This window comes from Carassius carassius, chromosome 4 (genome assembly GCF_963082965.1).
Source record: "Carassius carassius chromosome 4, fCarCar2.1, whole genome shotgun sequence".
Lineage (NCBI taxonomy): Eukaryota > Metazoa > Chordata > Actinopteri > Cypriniformes > Cyprinidae > Carassius > Carassius carassius.
This window is the reverse complement of record NC_081758.1, coordinates 39,893,908-39,921,383: the sequence shown is the minus strand read 5'-3', so window position 1 is coordinate 39,921,383 and position 27,476 is coordinate 39,893,908. Positions and strand designations below refer to the sequence as shown.

At 36.8% G+C, this 27,476-nt stretch overlaps 1 protein-coding gene across 2 annotated transcripts; it reads right to left on the bottom strand.

The window, feature by feature from the left end:
- Window positions 1–513: 513 nt before the first annotated feature.
- LOC132140025 (fibroblast growth factor 10-like) lies at window positions 514–26,869 on the bottom strand. Of its 2 annotated transcripts, XM_059548784.1 has the most exons (5): window positions 26,851–26,869; window positions 23,930–23,996; window positions 20,457–21,219; window positions 2,056–2,159; window positions 514–1,197 (listed from the first exon to the last, which is right to left on the bottom strand). In XM_059548784.1, the coding sequence occupies exons 3-5, from the start codon at window positions 20,767–20,769 to the stop codon at window positions 1,006–1,008; spliced, it is 609 nt and encodes a 202-aa protein (XP_059404767.1). In that variant the 5' UTR covers window positions 20,770–21,219; window positions 23,930–23,996; window positions 26,851–26,869; the 3' UTR covers window positions 514–1,005. The 2 variants fall into 2 exon arrangements, with proteins under 2 accessions (XP_059404767.1, XP_059404768.1); XM_059548785.1 differs by lacking the exon at window positions 26,851–26,869 and having other exon boundaries at window positions 23,930–24,220.
- Between the last annotated feature and the right edge of the window lie 607 nt (window positions 26,870–27,476).

Genomic DNA, 27,476 nt, shown 5'->3' with positions numbered 1-27,476 from the left:
TAGTTTAAGTTTTTCATTTAATATTTAGACTTTATTTTACTTCAGCTTTATTTCAATTAACAAAATGTTTCAATAGCTTTACTTTTTGTTATCAATTACAATAACCATGTTAGACTGTAGTATTTCTGACTTCAATCTATGATGTAAACTATAAAAAAAAAAAAAAAAGCTCTTGTATTACGGTAATTCGGCAATACCTCCATTAATGAGAGTCTAATGAGAATAACAAAAAATAGAAAAATAAAAAAAAAAATTAAATAATGGAATTACAAATAAAATTATAAATATATAGTAATGAATTTCAGATATGTAATGAGACATGCTTATTTGTCATGAAAGTAATGTTGCAATGCAAACATTATAAATAACAAAATACAAAATAAATAAATAAAATAGCCTTTTTTACTTTATGCAAATGTAAAAAATATATACATATTTTAGGTAGACATTACCATTGTGAGATTCACCTTCAGCTCTGCTTCTCGTGATCATGAACCACATCACAAGCTGCTCTGCAGGAGGATAACAAAATAGATTTTATTTCAAAGGAATTAGAGGTTATCCATTTTTATATGTTTTAATATGTTTTTTAGAGTATTTTATTAAATACAATACAAATAAATAATTTAATTATTTCAAAGCAGTCCAAAACAGTTTTCAGAAGATATAAATTTCCCATATACATCTCTTTCTCCGTGCGATGCATGCACTACAAGACGTTCATGTCCATCAGAAAGAAATCAAAGCAGACAAGCACATGATCCTATTAAAGAGAAAACTCTTGCACACATAATCCATAATATTTGATTACTGAAATGATGCACAATGGAAATGAAAGCCTGCGTTCATGAATGTTTACTGGCATGGGTATAAAGTTTGATCTAGTGCAATGAACCAGAGAGCAAACACTGAAGCGTATGAGAGGAACGCAGCTACAGAGAGTCACATGTGGACAAAGTCTTTATCACTGATCTCTCTCCGTCCCGTCAGCATTATGAACAAAAGTCACACCAGTATGGGTAAGAAGTGTGTAGCTGTGTTCTTCCTGCGGGTTTTTCTCCCGCGCAGAGGCCTTCCATGAGCACTCAGACCTACAAACATCTGGCGTTTCTTGTTCCTCCACTCGGCGGATGCGTATGTGTTATACCCGTTCTCCTCGATGCGCTCCTTCAGACGGCAGTTTATACCATAGTTTCTCTGAAATGCAGGAAACAAAGAGTTTTCACATTTCTGCACACCCAGTCATGCAGGTTTTTGAAACATAGCAGCAGTTTTCTACTGGTCTAAGGTGGTTTGTCAGCTCTAACCAGATCTACTGGCTATCCATCTGATTAATCCTGCATGAACCGGCTCTTGATTGGATGTTAAAATAAGTTAGCCATCTAAAAAAAAAAAAAAAAAAAAAACACTTGACACTGTAAAAACGACAACACTGTCTCAAACAATGACAAGAGTGTGGAGCGGGGCTTTGTTTTTGTCTGACCAGTGATAATATACAGTGCTGCATAAATTACAGACATGGTATAACTAAAAAAAAAGTGTTTTTTAAAAACTTTGTGGGAAACCTAAAATATAAGCTATATATTTATGTGTATTAAGACAAGTCCTATTTATACTGTGAAAAATAATATAAAAAAATTTGAAAGAAATATTGTCTTTATATTAAGAAAACTAAAAACTACAATTGAAGAGCAAAACAAAACTGTAATAATGTCAAACAGGTGAAACTGTCCTTTATGTAAATATATATTTATTTATTTGTTTGTTTGTCTGTCTATTTTGTTTTCAATCAACCAATCAATCAATCAATCAATCAATCAATCAATCAATTAATCAATTAATCAATTAATCAATTAATCAATTAATCAATCAATCAATCAATCAGTTATATTAATGTTTATCTTATCTTATCTTATCTTATCTTATCAGATTCAGCACCCCCTTGTGTCCCCCCTAAAGATCCCTATAATCCTGGTTGAAAACTTCTAGATAAAATTGTTCAGTCATATCTTGATTTTTATGAAAGGTTTTTGCGGTTTAGTGCAGGAGACTCACCGCTCCATACAGTTCTCCCCTCTTACTGATAGCCAGGTAAAGATTACTGCCGATCGCTCGGATGGCAACGATCCCAACATCCACTGATGTGATCTCCAGAATACCTGAAATACACAATATGTGCACTATTAATGAAAGAATGTGGTAGCTTTTATCCGAAACAGAGCGAAGCCTGCTTAAAAAGTTTTGTGTGCATGTGTGTGTTTGTGTTCAGAGGTCAGAGGTGAGATTAGAGTTTTGGCTGACCTTTGCTCGGCTGCACATATTAATTCAGCTCCTAAAACAGCTCACAAACACTCACACACACACACAGACACACACACACACACTCTCTCTCTCTCTCTCTCTCTCTCTCTCTCATGGGAGCATGTGACGCCTGGCTATCAGAGCCTGATAACCCCAACGGCTGTGGGTGTGAACCCTGCAGCTAGAGTTGTCCTTTGATCAGCACAAAAGTGTTGAAAGATGCTAAAATCATCACTCAAAACAGTTCTGCTGCCCCCCGACGAAGAAGATGCACAATGCATCCTCTGTACTGCTACTCACGGATCTGTGATTGTATTTCTCTTAATATCACTCCTGTGGCTGCCTTGTGATTAGACAGAGTCTGTGTGGCATTAGGTATACAAGGTTAAATGTATGTCTGCATGTGCTCAAGTGCATCAATATCAGTCAATATTTTAGTTTTTAATAATTATCAGTATCAGTTTGATTAGATCAATAATAGCTGCAGATAATTAGTCAATAATCAACTTTATCTCATATGTTTGTCCTGAATTTTAAATAAAAAAGTAATTTTTTGTTCTAAATATATATTTTTTGTTTATATAGCATATACAAATATTGTGTAATTAATGTAATTAATGATTAATGGTACATACAGTAATTTATAATATTTAATATATCACATTAATCACACTATTCTGTACACTGTACTGATTCATTCATACACACACTCACACACTCATTTAAATAAACTGTTACTTGAAATAAAATATAAAAATACAAAAATAACTAACTAAAATTAAAATGAAAAACGGTAAAAACTATATAGTAAAGAAAAAAAAGTAATAATAAAATACACAACCAAACGAATGAAACGAACTAAAACTGCAAATCAATATGGAAAAAATATAAATATAAAATAACAAATTAAAAAAACTATAATAGAACACACACACACATATAGAAAGTGTGAAACACTTTCATGCATACGCACACACACATACACACATTTATATTTTATTATAATTTTTTATTATATGAAATTATATAATGTCATATTGCCATAACTTAAAGATAATCAGTTGGCCTTATTTCTTTTTATCTCCAATACATCTGAATGTGTATAAGATGAGTGGGGTGAACGTCGGTCCTGGAGAGTTCAGCTCCAGCCCTAATTAAAACTCACCTGCCTGTAGCTTTCTAAGCCCCTTTCACACTGCACGTCGGACCCGGCGAATTGCCGGAACATTGCCGGGTCACCTTCTGTGTGAAAGTAAACATGTCCCGGGATTGATTCTGGAATTGAACCCGGGTCGGGGACCTTGTAACCGGAACACTTTACCCATGTATTTGCCGGAATCGCAGAGTGAAAGGGGCTCTAGTAACCCTTCAGACCTTGATTAGCTTGTTCAGGTGTGTTTGATTAGGGTTGAAGCAAAACTCTGCAGAGCTGCGGCTCTCCAGGACCGACGTTCGTCACCCCTGGTGTATGTATATATACATATATAAAGATGTAGATTCATTTCTGTATATAAAGACAGACATTAAACCCATTTGTGATTATTTTCCCCAATTCAAACTTCTTTTTTCAGTAACATAAGATAGTGTCTGTACTTTATCAGCCAACATTATGTGTTAAAGTAAGTTAGCGAATGTGTGCACAGGTAGTGTGTGAACTCATCTATCTGTGTACGTGTGTGTGTATGTGTGTGTGTGTGCGTGTGTGAAGTGACTCCACTGGTGTCTCAGGTTGCAGGTATCAAGTGAGACGGTAAAACTATCTGAGTGCTCTGTGTCCTCTCAGCGCTGGGATGAAAGCATGAAAGGAAGAAACAACACAGACAGGATGACAGGAGACGGATTAGAGAAGCTTCAATGATCAGTGATCAAAGACGAGAAAAACCACAGCAAACCGGAGCTCACTGCAAAAAACTCAATGAAGCTACCACACACACACACACACACATTCATTCAGACCCGAACCACCAACATGTTCATGTGGAGCACAATTACAAGGCTAACGTACACGCATGTCCGTCTGCCATATGTTTGTACCACACACAAGCACATTAACCACAGTCCCACAGGTATCAATGGTAAACATACACTGTTAGTAACTAAAAGAACTAAAACTAATATATATATATATATGATGTATGATTTTATTTTAATATATGTACTGTATATGATTAAAACTAATCATATAAAAACTAATAAAAACAAAAACTAAATCACTAGAATTAAAACAAAAAATTAAATGTAGTATATATATATATATATATATATATATATATATATATATAGAAAACATTTTTATTAAAAGTTAAAATAATATCTGAATAGTATCCAAACCCTGCATTATACACACTACACTAGACAATTTTCACTTAGAAACTGTTAGCAAATTTGACAAATAATTACAATGAATTGGCAAGTATAAAACATACTCCGATAACCTTTGATTTGCAACTTTAAAAAATATTTTTAACAGCTCCCTCAAATGGTTAAAAAGCATCCCAAGATGCACTCCATAAAATTGGTTGTTGTATGTTTAGAGTTGCAGAGTTGGAATCTAGACGAAGATGAAGCTTAAATATAACAGTAATTGCATAACAGTAAAAGTTATGTCACAACATAATTCCCGTACATCCATGTGTGGTCTTTCATAGTTTTAATGATGTTATTATTATTCTAAAATGACAAAAATAGCGCTAATTTCTACACTGAGCCTCACTTTGAAGTTCCATGTCAGTGAGGCCACACTTAACTAACCACAAAAGAGAGCTCAGAGAACAAGCCAAGCAATTACAGTAAATGTGTTTGTAATCCCACCTCCATTGAACGCATACAAGCCAAACACCTGCGAGAGCGACTGAATGGAGAAGAACCTGAGCAGATGTGGAGCAGCGCACCAGGAGATCAAGTTTAAACTGGGTCTATTGGTTGGTTGTTCTTTGCATGCTGCCTTGTTTTCCTGAGCACGTCATGCTCTGCTGCATGTTACTAAACGCTGCGTCTTTGGCTTGCAGTAGTTTGCGCAGATGTGCATTTTCCACAGCTCTCTGCCAAAATCAACTGATTTTTTTTCTGTGCTGGCATTATGTCTGGTGCCTAAAAAAGTAAAATAAACAGTTGTAGTTTTTGCGACTGAGGAAAACAGCATTGCGCAAAGCATTGCATCACGCCTAGCTGTCACTGATATTGAGGTGTTTGCGTTCACTTTATTGTGTTGGTGGAGTTGTGAAGCCATCTGTGGCACACATGGCAGTGTACTGGTGGTCTTCTGTACGTCCGGCTCATGCCTGAAGCGTCCTGACAGCTTCCTGAGACAACTACAAAGAGGATGTTTGAAGATATGATAGTGGAATATGGTTCAGACACAACAAATAAACCATTCTGTCATAGCTTTTATTTAGTCTTTCCTTGCATATAAAGGAAGTGTTCAAAAAACATGGTATTACAACTGTACATGTAAAAAAAAAAATCCTACCTTAGTAAATGTTGGCAAAAAAAACAAAAAACAACAAAAAACATGGTATTACCAGTATGACTTTCCATAGTACGCTGGGAAAAACCAACAAAAAACAGTACTACCGACGCACATGTTAAAAATGTGATTTACCTTAGTATATGTTTGGGAAAAAAATAATGTAAAATAAAATAAAAAAACAGTATTTCCACATGCTAAAAATAATTTAGAATATGTTGAGAAAAAATACATATATTTAGAAAAAAAAACCATGGTATTAACACTGTACATGTTAAAAAAATTCTACCTCAGTAAATGTTGGGAAAAAAGCAACAAAAAACATATACTGTAAAAACAATAACAACACAAAACATGGTATTACCACTATAATTTACTATAGTATATTCTGGGGAAAAAAACAAATATTAAAAACATGATATTGCCACTACACGTGTTTCATTAGTATATGTTTGAAGAAAAACAACACAAAACCTTGGTATTACCACATGCTAAACATAATTTAGTATATGTTGAGAAAAAACATGTATATTTAAAAAAACATGGTATTACCACTGTACATGTAAAAATATAATTGATCAAATATTGAGAAAAAACTACAAAAAATACATGGTATTGCCACTGTCCATGTTAAAAAACAAGGTATTGCCACATAAAGAAAAACAAAAAACATGGTACCCCTGTACGTTAAAAAACATGGTAATATCATTGTACATGTAAAAAAAAACTGTATTGCCACTGTACATGTTAAAATTATATATAATTAACCATAGTATTTGTTGAAAAACAAAAACAACAAAAATATGGTCATTCTATGGTACTCCAATGCATTAAAAAAAAAAAATACAATGCTAGCACCGTGTTAGTTCAGAACTGTCTAATTTTTACCAAAGTGACTGTCATGCCCATGGACTGTCTGTGTCCTGTTTTGCCCCGGTTTCTGTTACTGTTTGTCCTTATATGGTCATGTTCCTGTTCTCATTCTAATTAGTCATTCAGTTCACCTGAGTTCTTCCTTATTATCTTATTATCCCATGTACAGTATTGAGTTCCAGTCTGTTGAGTCTGTTTTTGTTGGTTCTAAACGTCAGTATGTTATGTGTTTCTCCTGTCTCCCCTGTGTTTCCTCCTGTGGATGATTAAAGACTGTTCTGTGTGAAAATCCCTCACTCCTCACAGTACACAACCCTGACACATCCTTTAATCCAGTGCACAGATATTCAGTAAACATTATGGTCTGTTTGTTTTACTAATTGTCTTTTTCAGCATGTGGTTTAGTTAGAATGAGCCAGTATTAGCATCAAACACCGTTCCAGTCAGACAGACAGCAGACTCCCTCTTATCAAACTGCATCAGGATACACGTGGGACAGTTTTACACTGGAAACCCCATAAAAGCTTATAAATCTGTTGGAGTCTCTCACAAGGACAGACCAGACGCTGCATTAAACACCCCCACTGCGCTATAATCATTAGTCTGATTCAATTACTTAGGAATTTACAATACAATTCAATCTGCCATATTCTGTGTAGGACACCAGCAAAGTTGTAGTTCAATGTCTGACTATTTTAGCATAGAACAAATAATGCTAAGATCCACTGGAGACGTTCATATCCAGCCAGTTTAAATCTAATAAAATTACAGTTGGTGTTACAGCCGTGATTTTTTTTTTTAAAAAGTCAACAAGAAACATATTACTTATTTTACTTAAGTAATGTGGACAGGACAAAAATAAATGAATAAATGGCAACAAAAGTAAATAAAACTGAAAAATAAGAGTTGGTGTTATCAGCTGAAAAATAAAGTCATTTCATTTTATTTATTTCGATAAAAGATTAAAAAGGCAAACCAAGTTTTCATTGGAATATCTTGCACTGATGAAACACTAAAAACGAAAGTCAATTTTGATTTTGTGTTGACTTTAGGATGCGTTTCTACCTGATGTGACCCTTAACAATTGCTTTTCATAACCTAATGTATTCAGAATTATATTAAATCACATTGATTTCAATGCACTATACCTTTTAAAAGCGTGGGGTCGGTTTTTAATGTTATTTTTAATGAAATAAATATCTTATGCTCACCAAGGTTCCATGTATTTGATAAAAATACAGTAAAATCTGTATTTTTCGCAATTTCAAATAACTGTTTTCTATTTAAATATATTTTTAAATGTAATTTATTCCAGTGATGTAAAGCTGAATTTTCAGCCTCATTACTCCAGTCTTCAGTGTCACATGATCTTCAGAAGTCATTCTAATATGTTCAAGAAATATTTATTTTTATGATAAATGTTTAAAGCAGTATAATTTATGTGGAAACCGTGATACATTTTTAAGGATTCTTTGATAAAAAAAAAAGTGAAGTGACATTCAGCCAAGTATGGTGACCCATACTCAGAATTCGTGCTCTGCATTTAACCCATCCGAAGTGCACACACACAGAGCAGTGAACACACACACACTGTAAACACACACCTGGAGCAGTGGGCAGCCATTTATGCTGCGGCGCCCGGGGAGCTGTTGGGGGTTCGGTGCCTTGCTCAAGGGCACCTAAGTCATGGTATTGAGGGTGGAGATAGCACTGTAAATTACATTAGTTGAGTTGGAAAAGATAATAATGCATTTAAAGCCGACTACCTCACTTTATGACGTTCTCCCGTCGCGATTGTTTAAAGAGGTTGTAGACACTATTGGTCCTAATATACTTCTGATTATCAATAGTAGTTTATATCATGGAACTGTACCTTCAGGGTTTAAGCATGCTGTTATTGAGCCGGTATTAAAAAAAACATAACTTGGATTCACATGAGTTAAAAAATTTCAGACCTATTTCGAAATTGCCTTTTATGAATAAGATTTTAGAGAAAGTTGTCCATAATCAACTTACAGATTTTTTGATTGTAAATAACATAATGGATATTTTTCAGTCTGGATTTAGGACCAAACTTAGCACAGAATCAGCACTATTGAAGGTTACAAACGATATTTTGTTAAGTATTGACTCCGGGAAAAGTGTTGCCTTAATGATGCTAGATTTAAGTGCAGCCTTTGATACTTTAGATCACGCAGTTTTAATAGACCGCCTAAAAAATAATTTTTTTACAATTAAATGAGGATAAGACTGAGTTTATTATGTTTGGGAACACGGAGTTTGGGAATGCTCCGGCTGGAAATAATAGACTACTGTCCAACAATATGCAAAGTTATGTAAAGAACCTTGGAGTATTTTTCGATTCGGAACTGCGCTTTGATCGTCAAGTTAATAGCGTTGTGAAATCATCTTTCTTTCATTTAAGAAAATTGTCTAAATTGAAACCAATTCTTTCGTACAAGGACTTGGAGATTGTTGTGCATGCCTTTGTTTCAACCCTGCTGGATTATTGTAATGCTCTTTATCTGGGCATAAGTGAATCACTGGTTACTCGTCTTCAGTGTGTCCAGAATGCTGCAGTGAGATTTTTAACAAATACCAGAAAACGGGATCACATAACACCTTTATTGATATCCCTTCACTGGCTACCTGTTAGATACAGAATACAATATAAGGTGTTGATGTTTGTTTTTAAAGCGCTACATGATCAAGCTCCTGAGTACATAAAAGACATGTTAATTCCTTATCAGTCTCAACGTCACCTTCGCTCCTCTCGGAATATGCTCCTAACCGTCCCACGGTCTCGCTTGAGGCGTAGTGGAGACCGCGCTTTTTCTGTGGCGGCTTCGCACTTTGGAATGAGTTGCCACTATCCCTAAAAAGCTCATCAGGCATGGATATTTTTAAAAAGGATTTGAAGACTTATTTATTTAATCAAGCCTTTGGCGTTTGATTAGGTCTGAGAACTGTGAGTGATTTGCTGTTCGATTTTCTTGTGTCTTGTTTTTAATGTAACTTAATGTTGGTATACATTTTAGAGTTAGTGATCAGCCTACTTATGGACAGCACTTTGGTCCATTCTAATGGTTTTGAAAGTGCTTTATAAATAAAAGTTGAGTTGAGTTGAGTTGAGTACATGCACTCCCCCCACCCACAATTCCTGCCGGCCCGAGACTCAAACTCACAACCCTTCGATTTGGAGTCCGACTCTCTAACCATTAGGCCATGACTTCCCCTAATGAACAGAATGAACAGAAAGTTGAAAAAAGTAAACATTTGAAAAATTGTTTAAAATAGTTGAAATAGAACATTAAAGGGTTAGTTCACCCAAAAATCAAAATTATGTCATTAATACTGTAACTCACCCTCATGTCGTTCCAAACCAGTAAGACCTCCGATCATCTTCGGAACACAGTTTAAGATATTTTAGATTTAGTCCGAGAGCTTTCTGTACCTCCATTGAAACAATGTGCACGGTAAACTGTCCATGTCCAGAAAGGTAAGAAAAACATCATCAAAGTAGTCCATGTGACATCAGAGGGTCAGTTAGAATTTTTTGAAGCATCCAAAATACATTTTGGTCCAAAAATAGCAAAAACTACGACTTTATTCAGCATTGTCTTCTCTTCCGGGTCTGTTGTGAGCGTGTTCACTGCAGTGTATGATATCCGGTTTGCGAACGAATCATTCGATGTAACCAGATCTTCTTGAACCAGTTCACCAAATCGAACTGAATCATTTGAAACGGTTTGCATCTCCAGTGACCATTTATCCACAAATGACTTAAGCTGTTAACTTTTTTAATGTGGCTGACACTTCCTCTGAGTTAAAACAAACCAATATCCCGGAGTAATTCATTTACTCAAACAGTACACTGACTGAACTGCTGTGAAGAGAGAACTGAAGATGAACACCGAGCTGAGCCGGATAACAAACAAAAGATTGACTCATTCTCGAGTTAAGAACTGTTTCTGTCAGACGCGTCCGATTCGTGAACCGAGGAGCTGATGATACTGCGCATGTGTGATTCAGCGTGAAGCAGACCGACACACAGAGCGTCTGAACCGAACTGATTCTTTTGGTGATTGATTCTGAACTAATTCTGTGCTAATGTTATGAGCGCGGGTAAACCGAGGGCTTGAATCAAGGGCAATCATCGCCAATGACGTCATTGAATCAATCTGTCCGGAAGAACCGGTTCGCGGAAAAGAACCGAACTTTCCATCACTACTGGTGATCCGAAAACCGATGCAACCGGTTCTTGACTAGTGAATGAGTCAATCTTTTGTTCGTTGTCTGGCTCGGCTCTGTGTTCATCTTCAGTTATCTCTTCACAGCAGTTCAGTCAGTGTACTGTTTGAGTAAATGAATAACTCCAGGATATTGGTTTGTTTGAACTCAGAGGGAGTGTCAGCCACATTAAAAAAGTTAACAGCTTAAGTCATTTGTGGATTAATGCGGTTGCACTTTATTTTACAGTACATGTACTTACATGTACTTATAGTGAACTTAAAGTGTATTTATCTAAGAAAGTTCTGGTAATACATGGTAACTACACGGGGTAGGGTTAGGTTTAGGGGTAGGTTCAGGGTTAGTACCTAGTTATTACATAGTTATTGTAATTACTATAATTAGTAAATATTATGTACGAGGCACAGGACTGTAAAATAAAGTGCTACCATTAATGCGTATTGGAGACGCGAACCGAACTGAACGATTCAGTTCGATTTGGTGAACTGGTTCAAAAAGATCTGGTTACATCGAATGATTTGTTCGCGAACCGGATATCACAAACTGCTTTGTTTTGAACTCTCTCTCACAACAGACACGGAAGAGAAGACAATGCTGAATAAAGTCGTAGTTTTTGCAATTTTTGGACCAAAATGTATTTTCGATGCTTCAAAAAAACTGACCCTCTGATGTCACATGGACTACTTTGATATGTTTTTCTTACCTTTCTGGACATGGACAGTATACTGTACACACAGCTTCAATGGAGGGACTGAGAGCTTTCGGACTAAATCTAAAATATCTTAAACTGTGTTCTGAAGATAAACGGAGGTCTCACGGGTTTGGAATGACATGAGGGTGAGTTATTAATGACATAATTTTGATTATTGGGTGAACTAACCCTTTAACATTATAAATGTATTTACCGTCAGTTTTGATCAGTTTAACTTGCTTAATAAAGCATTAATTTCTTAAAAAATGTATCAATCTTTCTGACCCTTAATGTTAATGTTAGAATGTTTTTTTTTTCTTTCAGCATTATATTAACATAATGATCTTCATCTAATGTTATCCGAAACATATTCATTTATGCATTGGTGACATGAGCTGTTGAAGCCGTGCATCATGGTCATCCAAGTGATGTCATTCCCCTCACAGACTCATTGTTTGTGTTTTTCCCAGCAGCAGTGTCTTTTTTTAAATGTGTGACATCATTCAGCAGCATAAAGGCCAGTGTTTCCTAAATCCTGACTAGCCTCAGGACAGCATCACTACTGCAGTATCCATTTCCACCAACACTGGATCTGTGCTATAAAGACTAGTGTAATTTCACCCGCTCAGGATTAATCTTTTGTTGGAGCCCATTGCTAAACATGAAAGATGCTCACTTTTGATGTATCACTGGGGATATTCACATCACGCCATTCATGAAACTCTGCCTCCAGACTAACAGTAGCTTCTCTGTTTCTGACTCGGATGTAGAGTAATGTTGGAAATCACGCACAGGATGTGATGCACAACACACAAATATGTTTAAATTTATATTCTTACATTGGAAAAAGAAAAATACAAGCCTTTATTGACCATTAAAAAATCCCAAACTGCATATTGGTTAAAATTGCATTGGTTAGAGGAATTGCATTTTATACAGAATTGTATATATTCATCAATTAAGTTTCTTTAATATCATAATTGTTTCTCATAGACTGAATTCTCAGGGTTAAATTGAGCTTGGAGTCAGTATTTTTTTAATTTTTATAAAAGAAAATAATACTTTTATTTGGCAAGTATGCATTACATTGATCACAAGTGACAGTAATGACATTTACAGTGATACAAAATATTTCAATAAAAAAAAAAACGCTTTTAGCTATTTTTACCTCTTTCAGGAGAAACGGAGGAGCAGTAACAAGTACCTCTGGGATCACATATTGACTATTTTTTGTGATTTTCTTCTACATAATATGTCATCATGCATTTCAAAGTTGATTTACCCATTCAGTCATATTAGTCTGGGGATGATACATGGTGGTGAGTTTTGGAGTGACTGACCACTGTCCACAGATTCCTTAAAACACAGCAGAAACAAACCGGGAACCATGATCTGAAAGGATGTAAGTTGGGACTCCCCATCGTGTAAATATTTCCGCTCTGTGGATACGTGCAATGGTTGAAGACGTTGCAGCATCCATGGGAAAGATTTCTACCCAATAGGTATGATAGTCCACAGTCACTAACACATACTCATTCTGTTGAGAGCTGCGAGGAAAATTACCCATAATATCAACTCCTAACATCTCATTAGGACTGTCAACAAGGTTTTTATTTATTTATTTATTTGTTTTTTGTCGTATTACAGGACCTCGCAGTTTTCACAACTTTTGATAAGCACATCCCTGGCCATAACGCAACAGGATGAAGTCCTTTATAGGTCTTAAAAATTCCCAGATGGCCACTGAGAGGATTCTTGTGGTAAGCTTTGAACACCTGGCATCTTGTATATAATGTCCACATTACTACCACATAATGTATATGTGGTAGTAAAATTGTTGATCAGTCACCTGTGTCTTTCTGTACAACTTATCCTCCAAGACTGTATATTTTTCCTTAGCTTCTGTGTCTCCCTCTGCTACTGCCTTAATTTCTCAATCTCAGGATCCTTGTGTTGTTCTTTCAAAGTGAGGAACAGGATACACCCAGTGGTGGTAGGAATCTGGGAGACAGCATCAGGAATAACATTGTGCTTACTCTTATGGTACTCCACTATAAAATCAAATTTCAATTTTTTAAAAATCTTTTCTCTGTATAGACAGTGAGTGAAAGGTTTTGTTTGGGATGGCCAAGGACTGGGTGTGAAGTCAAACATGCTTTAAGTTGATCAAAAGCCTGTTGAAATTCAGAGGACCAAATTAAAGGACACCCCTTCTTTTGCAACATTGGAGAACCCTTGAACAAAACTATGGTACCATCTAGACAAACCAAGAAATCTTTGTACCTCTTTGAGGTTTTGGGGACTGGATATAACTGAATGCTCTGTACTTTTCGAGGATCTGCTGTGACACCTTTGGTACTCACAATGTGTCCCAGAAACTTGATTTCCTCCAAGCAGAATTAGCTTTTCTTCATGTTGATTGTGAGACCAGCTTGATGTAGTTTGTTAAACACATTTTGGATGTCTAAGAAATGTTGGGACACCGAAGAGGAGTAGATGATAATGATGTCCAAGTAGACAAGACAACAGTGACCCCGTAAATTTCCCAAGACCAACTCCATTAGCTTCTGCAAAGTAGCTGCTTTCAGGAGATACAACATCCATTTCCAGAGACTGTGGAAAGGAGGAATTTTGGGACTGATAATGTTTATGGGACATATGACATATGGTGCGGGAGGGAGGCACATTTACAGTACAAAGTTTCAGGGGGAAAATATTCCAAGTCTAATATGGCAGGGGAAGGACAGGGGATGTATGGGGTAGACATGGTCAGAAAAAAAAAGACATAAATAAAAACCAATACAAAGCAGCAATTTTTTCAGACACCAGAATGCACTCAATGTAATATACACTCAATCAACAACAACCAGCCTGTATCCAAATATGTACAGAGGAATATGTCTTTGTTATGACAAACTTTTGGATATAATGTTCATAATCCCTTTTGCAAAAGCCCCACCAGGTTCCTTTTCAAACTGTTAATTCAGTTCCAGTGTTCATCAAATAATTCATCAACCGAAATCAAGACAGTTTAAATTCCAAGTCACACACATAAATGTCAATTTCAAAGTTCATGTCCCTGTTCGGTGCCACGTAATCAATAATTACACTAGTAATCAATTAACTAAACTAGGAATGGAACATGACCAAATAGGAACGGTGCGTCCTCGCAGCGAAAGAGACCAGCGGAGGCGGGCGTGGGGCAGGCAAGGGGCAGGCAATGAAGAGGGAGCATGGAACACAGTACCAGGGTGGAGTGGATGGAGGAGCCAGGGTGTCACAATGATCGAGTCACGAGATCCAAGTGCGAGGTAAAAATGGTTTATTTGTAGCTCACACAGTCAGCAATGAGAACGTAGGAAGACGATGGCATAACCCCAGCTGAATCATGTCCAGACCACTCAAGCAGTAGTAACTCAAACCCAGCGCAGGAATCCTAGGCGGGCGAGGAATAAGGTCCAGAGAATACCAACTGGAGGGACAGGAGCACAACTAGACAAGACAGACAGACGAGAAATCAACGAACAAGATGCCAGCCAAACTTAAAAGCAGAGCAAATGAGAAGCAGCTGGTGCTCATTACTACAGCTGCTGCTAGTTAACATACGCACACAATCAGACAGAGATGCAAGATGAAGGCACTAACCCATGAACCGTGACACAGGGACGAGCCCGGAGCAGGAGGAGCCAGATGGTCATCCAGAGGCCAGCCAGGATAGTGGCCCATGGTGGAGTCGACGGCAGGAGGAGCCATGGTGGAGGAGGAGCCGACAACACCAGGAGGCCGACTGATGGAGACTGTGCCGGTGGATGAGGAGCCCAAAATGGAGCAGAGCAGCTGCAAGGTGGAGTTGGAGCAGAAGGTGGAGCAGAAGGCTCAGGCGACCAAGGTGGAGGCGGGGGACCAGAAGACCACTGCGGAGCCAGAGCGACTAAGGATGAAAGTGGAGCCGGAGGGAAGGAGGAGCCTGACAGAGCCGGAGGGATGTAGTGACAAGGTGAAGCAAGAGGAGTGGAGTCCCGAGGCGGTGGATGGTTGACGACTGACCAAGGTGGAGCCAGTGGAGCTGGTGGGATGCCAGCCCATGGTGGAGACGAGGGAGCTAAGACCCAAGGCCGAGCCGATGGGTCGGAGGTCCGAGGTGGAGTCCAGGGCTCGCAGGCTGGAAGCAAAGACATGAGAGCCTCACGCCAAGGCAGAGCTGGAGACTGGAAGTCCCAAGGTGGACCAGAGTGCCCAGATGGCGCTGACTGAGGGTGAGCCAAAGAGCTGACAGGCACCAGCAGAGATGGAGCAGAGGAACTGACTGGTCTAGAAGGAGGCGGGAGAGGGAGGCTGGGAGGGAACACAGGAGGATCAAGGCTGGATGGAACCAGCGGAAACACAGGAGATCTAGGGCTGGGCGGAACCAGCGGAGACATAGGAGATTCAGGCCAGTACGAAACCATCAGAGATACAGGAGATTCAGGGCTGGGCGGAACCAGCAGACATATAGGAGAACTGGGAGTTACTTCCCCAAACCAGTCTATTAAATCCATTTAAAAAATGTCCATAAGTTCCTCTGTATATGGTCCAGTGACCAGTTGTAGGTCACCCTCAGCAGCAAGAGTTTGGGCGGGGCCTCCCTCCAAGCCCTCGATCTCCACCAGTACTCCCACGGGTTGCCAGCTCACACATCTGGTCAGTCGCGCTCTTGAGTCCTAGCTCAGGGGCGATGATTGGCTCTGTTTCTTGAATAGCACTTGCTCTTTTATCATGGCTGGCTCGGGCTCTGCCGCTGCCGTGGGCTCTGGCATTTGCTCCATGCAGCGGGATGACAGCTGGCTGGTCTCTGGTTCAGGAGTGGGGCTGGAAATATCCTTTTCAGCAGGGCCGAAGGGGAATGGAGATCAATTTTTCTTCAGCACCCACTCCACGAAAGCAGCGAAATCCTCTCTGGGACCGTTCGCTGGCAGGCGTGCCTTACACCGCTCGCTCAGGCTGTAATAATAATAAGGCACAGAGTGAGCAGTCTGGGAAGTGGGTAAGGCACACCAGATCGAAAAAGTCCCTAATATTGTCCTCCAGTGAACGGTCTGACTGCTCCAGGCATAGGAGCTGGACTGCCGGGCTATCCATTCCGGGAGAGGGAGAAAACAAAGTGAGAACGAAAGAAAAACGCTGCTAACTTACTTACTTTTCGGTCCGCTATTCTGTAATACGTGTAGGTGTGCTAAGTAAACGCTCGATGAAGGAGATAACAAACTATGCTTTTTAATAATACATGGGAGGAAAAAGGGCACATCCAAACACAAATCCAAATCGGGGTATCATACTTCAATAGCAGACAAAAAGGAACTGAACGGACAGGGTTTTTAAACACAAGGAAAATAATGAGAGGACTGGAAACAGGTGGGTAATCAATTAACTAAACTAGGAACGGAACATGACCAAATAGAGAAAACACAAGGGAACAGAACTCCATGACTGTGACACATACAATTAACAAAATAATCATTTCAGTGCAAGAGTCTGATAAAGGGGTGATTGATTAAAGGATTTTTAATTTAGTGGGGCTCATCCCCCAGTGAGGGTATAATCATAATAGCCAAATAATAAAAATATATATAGGCCTTCATAAATAAAATAAAAAATGTTTGATCAATAGGGGTCATATATACTACACTTATTGCAGTATTCCACTACAATAGTGCATAAACAGGTATAACATTTGATTACATAATAAGCCTAACTCAAGTCTTCATGATCTCACACACACAACCTGTTTACTGTACAAACACAATTTTACTGTTTTCATTTATAGTTGAAAATGAAATATGTATGAAGTATGTTATAGCCCTCTTTCCTTAGCTCAGTATGCAGACCTCTTTTCCACATGCACTGAAATATGTATTATATTGAAAGTTACATTTTCAAATGAAAATGGCAACATAGTTTTATAAAGTTTCGCTGGAGGAAACAGATGTGGTGTGATGAACGCAGTAAAAACTAAGGCGACAGTAGATGGGGAACCGATTGCTCCCCCATGATATTGTTTAAACTGGATTTATGACAAAGAACTGCACAAATGCAGATATTATAACCAGATATTTAGGCAGACTTATCCATGACTATTTTCATTTTAGTCAACGAAAACTGATTAAAATTTAGTCTAGTTTTAGTCAATGAAAATTGTATTTTAGTCTCTTTTTAGTAATGCAATTCTATTTAACCCAGTCAGTATAGTATAAGTACCTAATAGTATAGACGAAACCAAAATTTTCTTTTAGGCAAACCCATTTCAAACAAGGTTATCTTATTATATTATTGTTACCTTATAGACTCAAGAATACCTTCCAGACACGGAAGACGCTCTGATTTGAATGTACAAAATTTAAGTACACACATCGGTCCCTTTCTCTCTGTCAGACTTAACTTTGTTTGTTGTCGTCTTCTAAATAGTCTCGTTTTTATAAATAAATGGAATAAATGGCTGCCCACTGCTCCAGGTGTGTGTTCACGGTGTGTGTGTGTTCACTGCTGTGTTTGTGCACTTTGGATGGGTTAAATGCAGAGCACGAATTCTGAGTATGGGTCACAATACTTGGCTGTATGTCACTTTCACTTCACTTTATTCGACACCAGTATTACATTATACATTTAGTTATAGTCATCGTCACATGACCAGCATCTATGTTGTGTCTCATCTCCTTTTCGTCACGTGATAAAGTTTTGTTGACGACGATATTTATCATATCATAATTTTCATTGACAAAAGCAACACTATAAATGATTATCATAAGGAATTGTTTTGAAAATTCTTTATTTTACTTATTAGTTTATTGAAAAGTGATAAAGTGAACAAAACTCTGACAGCATCAAAGTGTAATTATCCATTCCAACACAAATGATTGAATAGTTGTCCTATGCACCAAATATACATACTTTATATGCACACTTTAGGTACTAACATGCAAATTTTAGGGACAAAAATGCACATTTAGGTACAAATTTGCACACTAGGTAGACTACTAATATGCACATTTTAGGTACTAATATGTACAATATGCACATTTAGATACACATTTGCACACTTGAGGTACTAATATGCACACTTGAGGTAGTAATATGTACATTTTAGGAACTAATATGTACCTTAAGCAGGTATGTACCCTTTAGGTACAAAGGTGTACCTTTTGAAAAGGTGCCATCCCAGTGACAGCTTTGAGATATCTCGGCATGTCTAAGCCCAGTTCAAGACCTTGTTGGGATCTCTTTTGAAATCCAAGAGGAGATATCCTGGGCTCTTTTTCTCAAGGGATCAATCTGAGAATTAGCAGAGATCTCACTGCTGTCTAGGAGAAAAAACTGAGACATTAAAAAAAAGTTTGATTTTGAAGCACCAGACACAAACAGCCACAAACGCCTAAATCAAGATGCCTCGTGGCCTTAAAAAGGAAGGGATGTCAGTGCGAGACACTAGACAAACACAAACACACACACTAACACACACAGAGGAAACAGGAAGACTCTTATCTACACATGGGCTCCATATGAGTAATGGCTAATTAACTTGTTCAGCGTAAAACACAGAAAACACATTGTGCCTCTCCCTGATGGGCTCATAATACTTGATAACAAACCAGAAACAACCTAATAACAGATCCATGAATGGTATATAAAGCCATTGCAAACACAATCGTAACCTTTGATCGATCATATTATAGAGGATGTGTTTCCTCCTTTGCAATGTCAGAGAAAACATTTATGGCAATACGTGGGTTAATTGCTCTCAGGTTTTTGGGTGTCAGGACATAATTATGTATTTAAAAGGATATTGCAGCCAACATCACCATTCCTTAATGGCCCATAAATTTTTTGTTTTATTAGAGTAGCTCATTTAATTTATGGGGTTGAAATGTTATTCCAGCCTGCACCGATGAGTTTAGTTTGGCATCAGGTGTTTTACTTATATTAGTTAATTTGCAAAAATAATTTGCCGTTTGTAAAAACATATTGCAGGCGATAGAAATGTCTGTAAAAAAACTGAATAGAAAGCAGAATGGTTTTTTTTTTTATTTATATGGGAAATTCACATGGAATGTTTTTTTTATTATTAACAATTTTATTATTAAAAAAAGTTAGAAAAAGTTATTAATTTAATTATAAAATTAAAGCTTACTTTAATAATAATAATTAAAACTAGTAATATTCCTACATGGATTTCTGGATTTTTATTTTAATTAATTAACAAATGTATTAATTTAGTTTAGTTTAGTTTATTAATTTATAGAGCACATTTCAAAACAACAGAAGTTGCAACCAAAGTGCTGTACAGAGGTATTAAAACAAAATTTTAACAATTTGAATGTACTTTATTTTTTCAATTAATTCCATGTCACAATATTCAATCATTTTGCCTATAATGACATAATCCATGAACTTTATTATAACCTCCATATCTGTCTGTCTATCTATCTATCTATCTATCTATCTATCTATCTATCTATCTATCTATCTATCTATCTATCTAATAAAAAGTATATATATATATATATATATATATATATATATATATATATATATATATATATATATTAATTAAGTTTAAAACTAATAAATTAAGTAGCCTCCTCTCCTTCTTTTTCTCACATCAGAATGTTTTTGACGTATAATTTAAATCGAACATTGCAAGATTAGTAATTCAAACTCGTCAAATGTACATTTTAATGGGATTGATAAAACTCTAAAGGGTGCTCTTTAAACCTCGTTAATGCATTTTCTTAACAGATAGGGTGATGTACAAGTGATAACGTTTCCAAACACTCGCAATCGTATTTTTACTTGGATTATTCGGAATAAAAGGAGTGCATAGGCTATCATGAAGTGACTCACTGTAGGGATCGTCTTTGCTCTTGGTGCCGTTGACTCTCCCGTCTTTCCCGATCCTAAGGAAGAACTTCTGGAAGGAGAAGAGTTTCCTCTGGCGCACGTCTCCCTGGAGGTGCACGTAGCTGCGCACATGCCGGCCGGAGGTGGAGGCGGATAAGGAGTTGGCGACCCTGAGCGCCCGCTGCACGGGACATGCGCTGTGACAGTTGATGCTGGACGCGAAGAACACGGAGACGGCGAGAAGATAGACGACACACACCGACCAGCTTGCATACACACTGTTACTCACTGTCCATGTCCTCATGGTACTTCTCATGGGACATGCTGCTCAGTGAATGTGCAGGGATGCCTCTCGCTCCAGAGAACTCCACTTAAGACCGGTGAAGAAAGCATTAAGTTGTGGAATTAGGCTGAGGAGTTAGTCTGTAAAGCTTCTACTGCAGATATAAAGTGCTTTATTAATCCCATTTGAGAATGGATATCATGGCAGCACTTATTCCTCCTGTGTTTCCAGGGAATGTGCGTCAAAACGACCGTGTTCCTGGCATCCTGTCTCCTGATGTGATCTCCTACCTCCAGGAGGTTCACAGAAATGTTGCCGTCTCTCTCTTGGTTCCTCACCCCTCCCTACTCCTGGTCTGTCATTCTAGGTCCCTTCCTCCATGCTCACACTCACACGCAGCTTTTGCTCCTCCTCGTCATGTTTACCCCTCCGTCTGCTAGGGCTTTTGTGAATGGCTGTTATCTGGAGCTCTTTGATAGTGGACTGGGAAAAGAAAACAGACACTTAAGATGAACAAACCTAACCATGATTGATTGATTTTAGTAAGACTACATGCTTTTAACTAACATTTAATTGAAGAAAACAATCAGAAGCAAAAGATCTAGTTCAAAAAGTCTAATTTACGGAAATTCTAAAACAATTAATTCAAATTAACACCAAATTGTCACCAAAACAAGTAATTCAAATCACAGGAAGATTCTAAAAGCTTATTTTGCTGCTTAAAGAAGATTCTAATGCTATGTGTTAATATGAAGAAATCTTCCATACTGATTTTCCAGGTGGTTTTGAATTCTGCATTGGGTTAAAGGAAATGTCCGTAAACTTATTAGATAATGTCCTGGAAAAAAAAATTTATTTTGTATGATCCAAATGAATAAAACCACTTTTGTTTTATAGTTGAATGCAAAAGGAGATGTTTTAAAAAATGTTCATGCTGCTCTTGTCCCATACAGTGACAGTTTGTAGTGAGCATGCTTCAAAAAGACATAAAAACAGCCTAAAAGTAGTCCATCACAGTGCTCACACAAAAGAAGACAAATAAAGGTGAATGTCCAATAATTTCCAGGTAGACTATTTTAACTTCTGTTATTATTGATCAGTAGCTGTGATAGTTCTAGCTCAGTTTGTCAGACGAGACTCTCCTGTTGCTCTGTAAAATTTAATTTAAAACAAGAACTAGATCGCATTGATCGCATTGATCCCACACAGTTTTATAGAGAATTGATGAACTGAAATGTGTTTCCAGTGATGAATGTCGTGTGTTGTTGGTTTTAGCTGCCTTCTCAAACATCACTATCTTATCTGCATTTCCTGATTTGTTTCCCTCTAAAAGCCTTTCAGGATTCTAAAATCGAGACTGGCTTGTTGACCCTCTTACGATCACACCAACAAAGTATTTATTTTTCCTTTGAAATATGAAGTACTAAAAAGCCATATTGCTTTAAACATTATCCAGTCCTAGTCACACATTCTTGCATTTGACACGTGCTTGAGTGCGCAACATGATTCGCTTTCGGTAAAGCTTTATTTTTTGTAACCCATGGATAAAACTCAAATAAAGTCGAATGCTGTGGCAGCCAACAACCGCCATGGATTTTATTTGAAAAACATGCAGTAGTCAGTTCAGTCGAAGTGAGGCCTTTCCTGTCTCCTTTTTCGGGCCACATGTAATATAAGAAAGATTTGGAGGATTGTACTGAAGCCAGAGGTTTATCTTTCTCTGTGATCTGGGTTTTATCGGTTATTTTTATCTTGATAGATCTATTTCTTGGTACTGTTCCTCAAATCCAGTTAGAAACAGCACAGACTTCCAATGAGAGACTAGAAAGAATATTGAATTACAGTCCACCAATTTATTTTTTGGACAAAACTACAAAATAAATGTGTCATTTGTTGAATAGAATATAAATGTGCAAATACTTTTTACATAAAATGTTTGAAAAAAAAAAGAAAAAAAAGTCAGGACTCAGGGGTGAATATTCAAATTTATTATAGTGCACAGATACGAACATTTTCAGTCAAGTTAGTGATTATTCAGAATAATATCTGCCGAAACCGATAGTTTTGTTTACTTAAGAAAAAAAATCTCTCCCTCTAATGCTGTAAAATATACAGGGAGCCCTCTCTTTTGGTATATAATATTAGAGGTTAAAATTATCAGCAAGAGTATTATATTCAATGCTGTGATTTTTTTTCAGATAGAAACACTCAAAATAAAACTTTTGTAAACATCTCAATTACACCGAAAGAAGTTTTGCTAGAAACATTCTTCTTTAGTTTTTCCGCCCCCTTTTGATTGACAGGATATATTTGGCGCTGATCATATAAATCGCAGATAATTGCTTTTATCGGCCGATATTTTTAAACCGATACATCGGTGCATCCCTTTGGGGTTTGTTCGAATCCTAACCCTGAGTATTTATGTTAAGTGATGCTGCTTTATATATATATTCAGTAGATTTTAACCAGCTCAGAAAACTCTGTCTATTTGAATGCTATTCGTTTTCGTCCATTCTAGGCTTGAGCAGTTTTGCCAGTCACTAAAAGTAAATATTTGATGAAGCGAGTGTCCACTGAAGGTGTCGGGGTGTCCGCTTGCAGCGATGGTTTCTTGTTTTCCGCTTCTGGACATGCTTGTCATGAAATCATTCTGACCTTATACGTATGTAAACCAATGGATATCATATAATCTCATCATAACCCAAGTCTTAAGCTGTTTAAGTCAACACTTAATTGAACTTGTTCACTCCACAAGGTGCTGTGTGCTCATGACATTGTAGTTTCGGTCTGAGGTGTAAAGCTAGACAAGTTGTTCTAGTTAAGTAATATTATGAAGTGATCTGCTTTTAGTTTAATCAGGACCATTGAATCTGCTCTGACTGGACGTCTGAATTATTTAGTGGTACACAGGAAAGGGAAGTTGCCTCGCTGCCATTTAAGATTCGCACTGCGTATGCAGACCTCTGCTGCTGGATGCACATCACAGTAATGTGCGATTATATAACTGAGCTAAAATCAAGGTTATGTAATCTGCCTTGTCATGAAACACACAAAATCTAGGGCGCTAACATAGTGTGACAGTGCTGGCAAATGTGATCATTCTGTGACCTAGCTGACAGTGCTGCGGTGCCAAGTGGGTTTCAAGTTATAATGGATAGAAAACCTGGCCAAATCTGGCCTAATTTAACCTGACCTCTGTAATGGAGCCTGAATCGGCACGGTTTGGATTGCAGAGTCATCTCTTCCCATCTTACGGTGACCTGAAAAACAATGAGAGTGGCAAGCTACATTTAGTAGTGGACTAAGTTTTAAAGTTTCCAATAATTTTTTCTGCATGTCCTGTTCAAACCCTTAGACTTAGAGTTACGAGTACATACAAAGGTCTGAAACTCCATCAAAAATCTGGATTTTTATTTAATTTCATTTAAAAACATCAGCATATTAGAATGATTTCTGGAGGATCATGTGACCCTGAAGACTGGAGCAAAATACGAGTTTAGGATAAAAATATGAAAACAATATAAAAAGATGTCCTTGCTTCCATTGAAGCTCAAGATGCTATTTTGGACATCTCAAATCATGCTGGAGAACATGATCATCTGGTTTTGTGTGTCAATAGTGCTGCTGTCATTAACATAAAATTGAGAAAAATCAAATACTAAGACATTCTGAAGTTCATATTTATTTTTCAGTATTTATTATGGTTAAATACCTGGTTTGGTTTCCTAAAACAATTTGTGCCCATACACAAAGGCTGAATCCAGTAGTTTATGTTAACAAATTGCTAAGCTATATGAACATGATATTCTACTAAGAAAAAATACTGTTCAAAACTTTGGGTTGGTAAGATTTTTTATGTGTTTGAAAGGAGTCTTTTCTACTCACCAAGGCTGCATTTATTTGATCAAAAGTAAAAAGTAATATTGTGTTAAAACAGTACGGTATACAGTAAAAACAATAATATCATGTTACTACAGTTTCATACAACCGTTTTCTATTTGTGTGTATATTAAAATATACTTTATGTGATCATTACTCCAGTCTTCAGTGTCACATGACCCTTCAGAAATCATAGTAATGTGCTGATTTGCTGCTCAAGAAACATTTCTTATCACTTCTGAAAGCAGTTTTTACTATCTAATATTTTTGTGGAAACCATGATACATTTTATTTTCAGGATTATTTCATAGAGTTCAACAGAACAGCATTTATTTGAAATATAACTCTTCTGTAACATAAATCTACTGCCACTTTTGATCAATGTAATTCACCCCTTGCTGAATAAAAGTATTAACTTCTTTAATGCATAAATAATAAATAATTCAAACAGTATTATACAGACCTCTGAGGATGGCTCGCTATGTTCTGAAACAGAGTTCGGATCTCATACATTGTCTTAGAATGATCTGAAAGCAATCAAGCAAATCAAACAGCAGACAACAGGCCTTGCACACATCATGACTGGATTTATTTATAATTTTAGCAGCAGTACAGAGGAGCAGTATAAAACATTCAGCCCTGTTTTAAAGGCCAGAGAGGATTGACCTGCAACACCTCCATCCTCAGTGACAATGTGCATGTAACTGGTTAACAATGTCTTTAACACTTGAGCACGCTTGATGATGCCTCTTAAGCACAGAGCACCAGTCTGCAGCACCATGAAGCCCCAAGAGCTACACCAATACAACGTTCACACAGATGGATCCTTATTTTCAAATGACGGTAAAAAAAGCACTCTAAGAAACTAGAAAAACCTACCACAAATAGAGTGCAGATATAGGAACAGTTCACACAAAAAATAACATTTACTAGAAAAGGTAAACATTTACTGGTAAAGATTAATAATAATAATAAAAAAAAACTATTTACGTGTTTAATTTGTTAAGTTGTAAGAAATTTGATTTTTTTTTTTTATTAAAATAAAAATAGTTAAATGGAACCTAAACTAGACCAGATCTTTTGTAAGATCAAAATACTGGCTCCTTGGGATTTTTTTTTTCATCACAACACTAAATATGACTGACTGACAAGAACTCTCACTACATAAGTAGTTCAATGAAGTTACAAATATATACTGGTTATAAAGTAGCATTTCTCACCTCTTAAAAGTCATTTCCTTTTTTTATATTTTTCTTACTTTACAGTCATTTTGTTTTTTAATTTTTCTCTATTTATAATGATGATGAATCTTAGGCCATCATATATAAGGAAATAGTAGCTGCTTGGGGGAAATGATTTTAAGGCAGTATCCAAATTCAAACAAATAATCAGCAAATGTAGTAAATAAAATAATAATAATAATAATAAAATTATCAATTTATGTTGAGAGGTTAGTGATAGTATTTGCTTTGTCCATGCAAATTTTCAAAAAATCTTTCATAGCAAAGAAAACAAAAACAAATGTAAATTTAAAAAAACCCTGAGACTAACTCTAAAATCAAATTTATGTCCTCAATTTTTCATGCAGTCTATTAATATCAGTTTAATAACAACTTGGGTTAGTTTTTTAATAATTCTTCACCCATATCCGCAAATTATAGAAATAACTTTATCTCTGTAAAAAACAAGTTTATAAGATAACACTAATTTAAGAAGTTACAGACAGTGGTCACATGACACTTCAGATAATAACTTTTTTTTAATGAATAACCTGAATATCAGCCTGTATGTGCAAAAGCTTTTGCTCGCTTCATAGCAGATTTCAACTGATCCATGATATATAAAAAATATATTTACATATATATGAAGTGGGTCGGTAAAGACGGGTGTCTTGCTGTATGCTCAACCAGTTCTTAACCTGTAAACCTGTCAAAAACTTGAATTTTTGGGGGTTAAAAAGAAGAACAACAACAACAAGTCCAAAATGAGTGCAAAAAATAACATTTAGGTTAAATGTCTAACTGATGTTGAATCCTGGAACTAAAGCTTGAAGTATTTCACATTTAAAGACAAATGTAAGAAACACATCGTCAAAAGCCAAGGATTCCTTTGTTCAAGTAAAAACCACATATTTTTCATATATTTGAGAGGGACATCTGTATTTCTAGAGCACATGAACCTCTGTGTGCAGTGTGTCCAGTAGTCTGTGCTTTTGGTCGTTGACCCAAGCCTGACCTCGGCAGTGTTACATCAGAAAAGTGACACAACACTCACTGCTTGCGGATCGAGCGCAGCGACCCAACAGCTTGAGTTTCTCACAGAAACGTGTCGACATGCTGTTTTTCTTACAAACCAGGCCTGCAAAGAAGAGAAACAAAAGTGCAACAACTATTTAAAGGGCTTTAACATTAAAAATAAGCTATAAAGCCATGGGATTGTGTATTAAAATTATCTTTTGGCACAACTTTATATTTTGCAGAATGATTTTTGGCGTCTTGCACAAAAAGACCACAGTTTTCATGGATAAAATGTAAAAAAATTGGCATGTGTAAGCCATGTTTAAAAATGTATAAATTGTCATTGCATTAGAAAACAAAATATTAAGCCAAATAACTTTTATTAAGCTCAAAGACAGCTGAAAAAGCAGTTGGTTGGGCTTTAGTAAAAGAACCTGTTGGATCATGTAATACACCTGTGGTTTCTCTGCTAGGTCATCTGTGTGTACTTGAGGAGAACTGACTTCATACATCCACTCAAATCTGCGTTATTATAGCATCATAGAGATACTTGATTTTATTCATATTTTGAAATTGTTTTTATCAAATTGCAATGACATTCAGGCATTTTTAAGTGTCCAAATA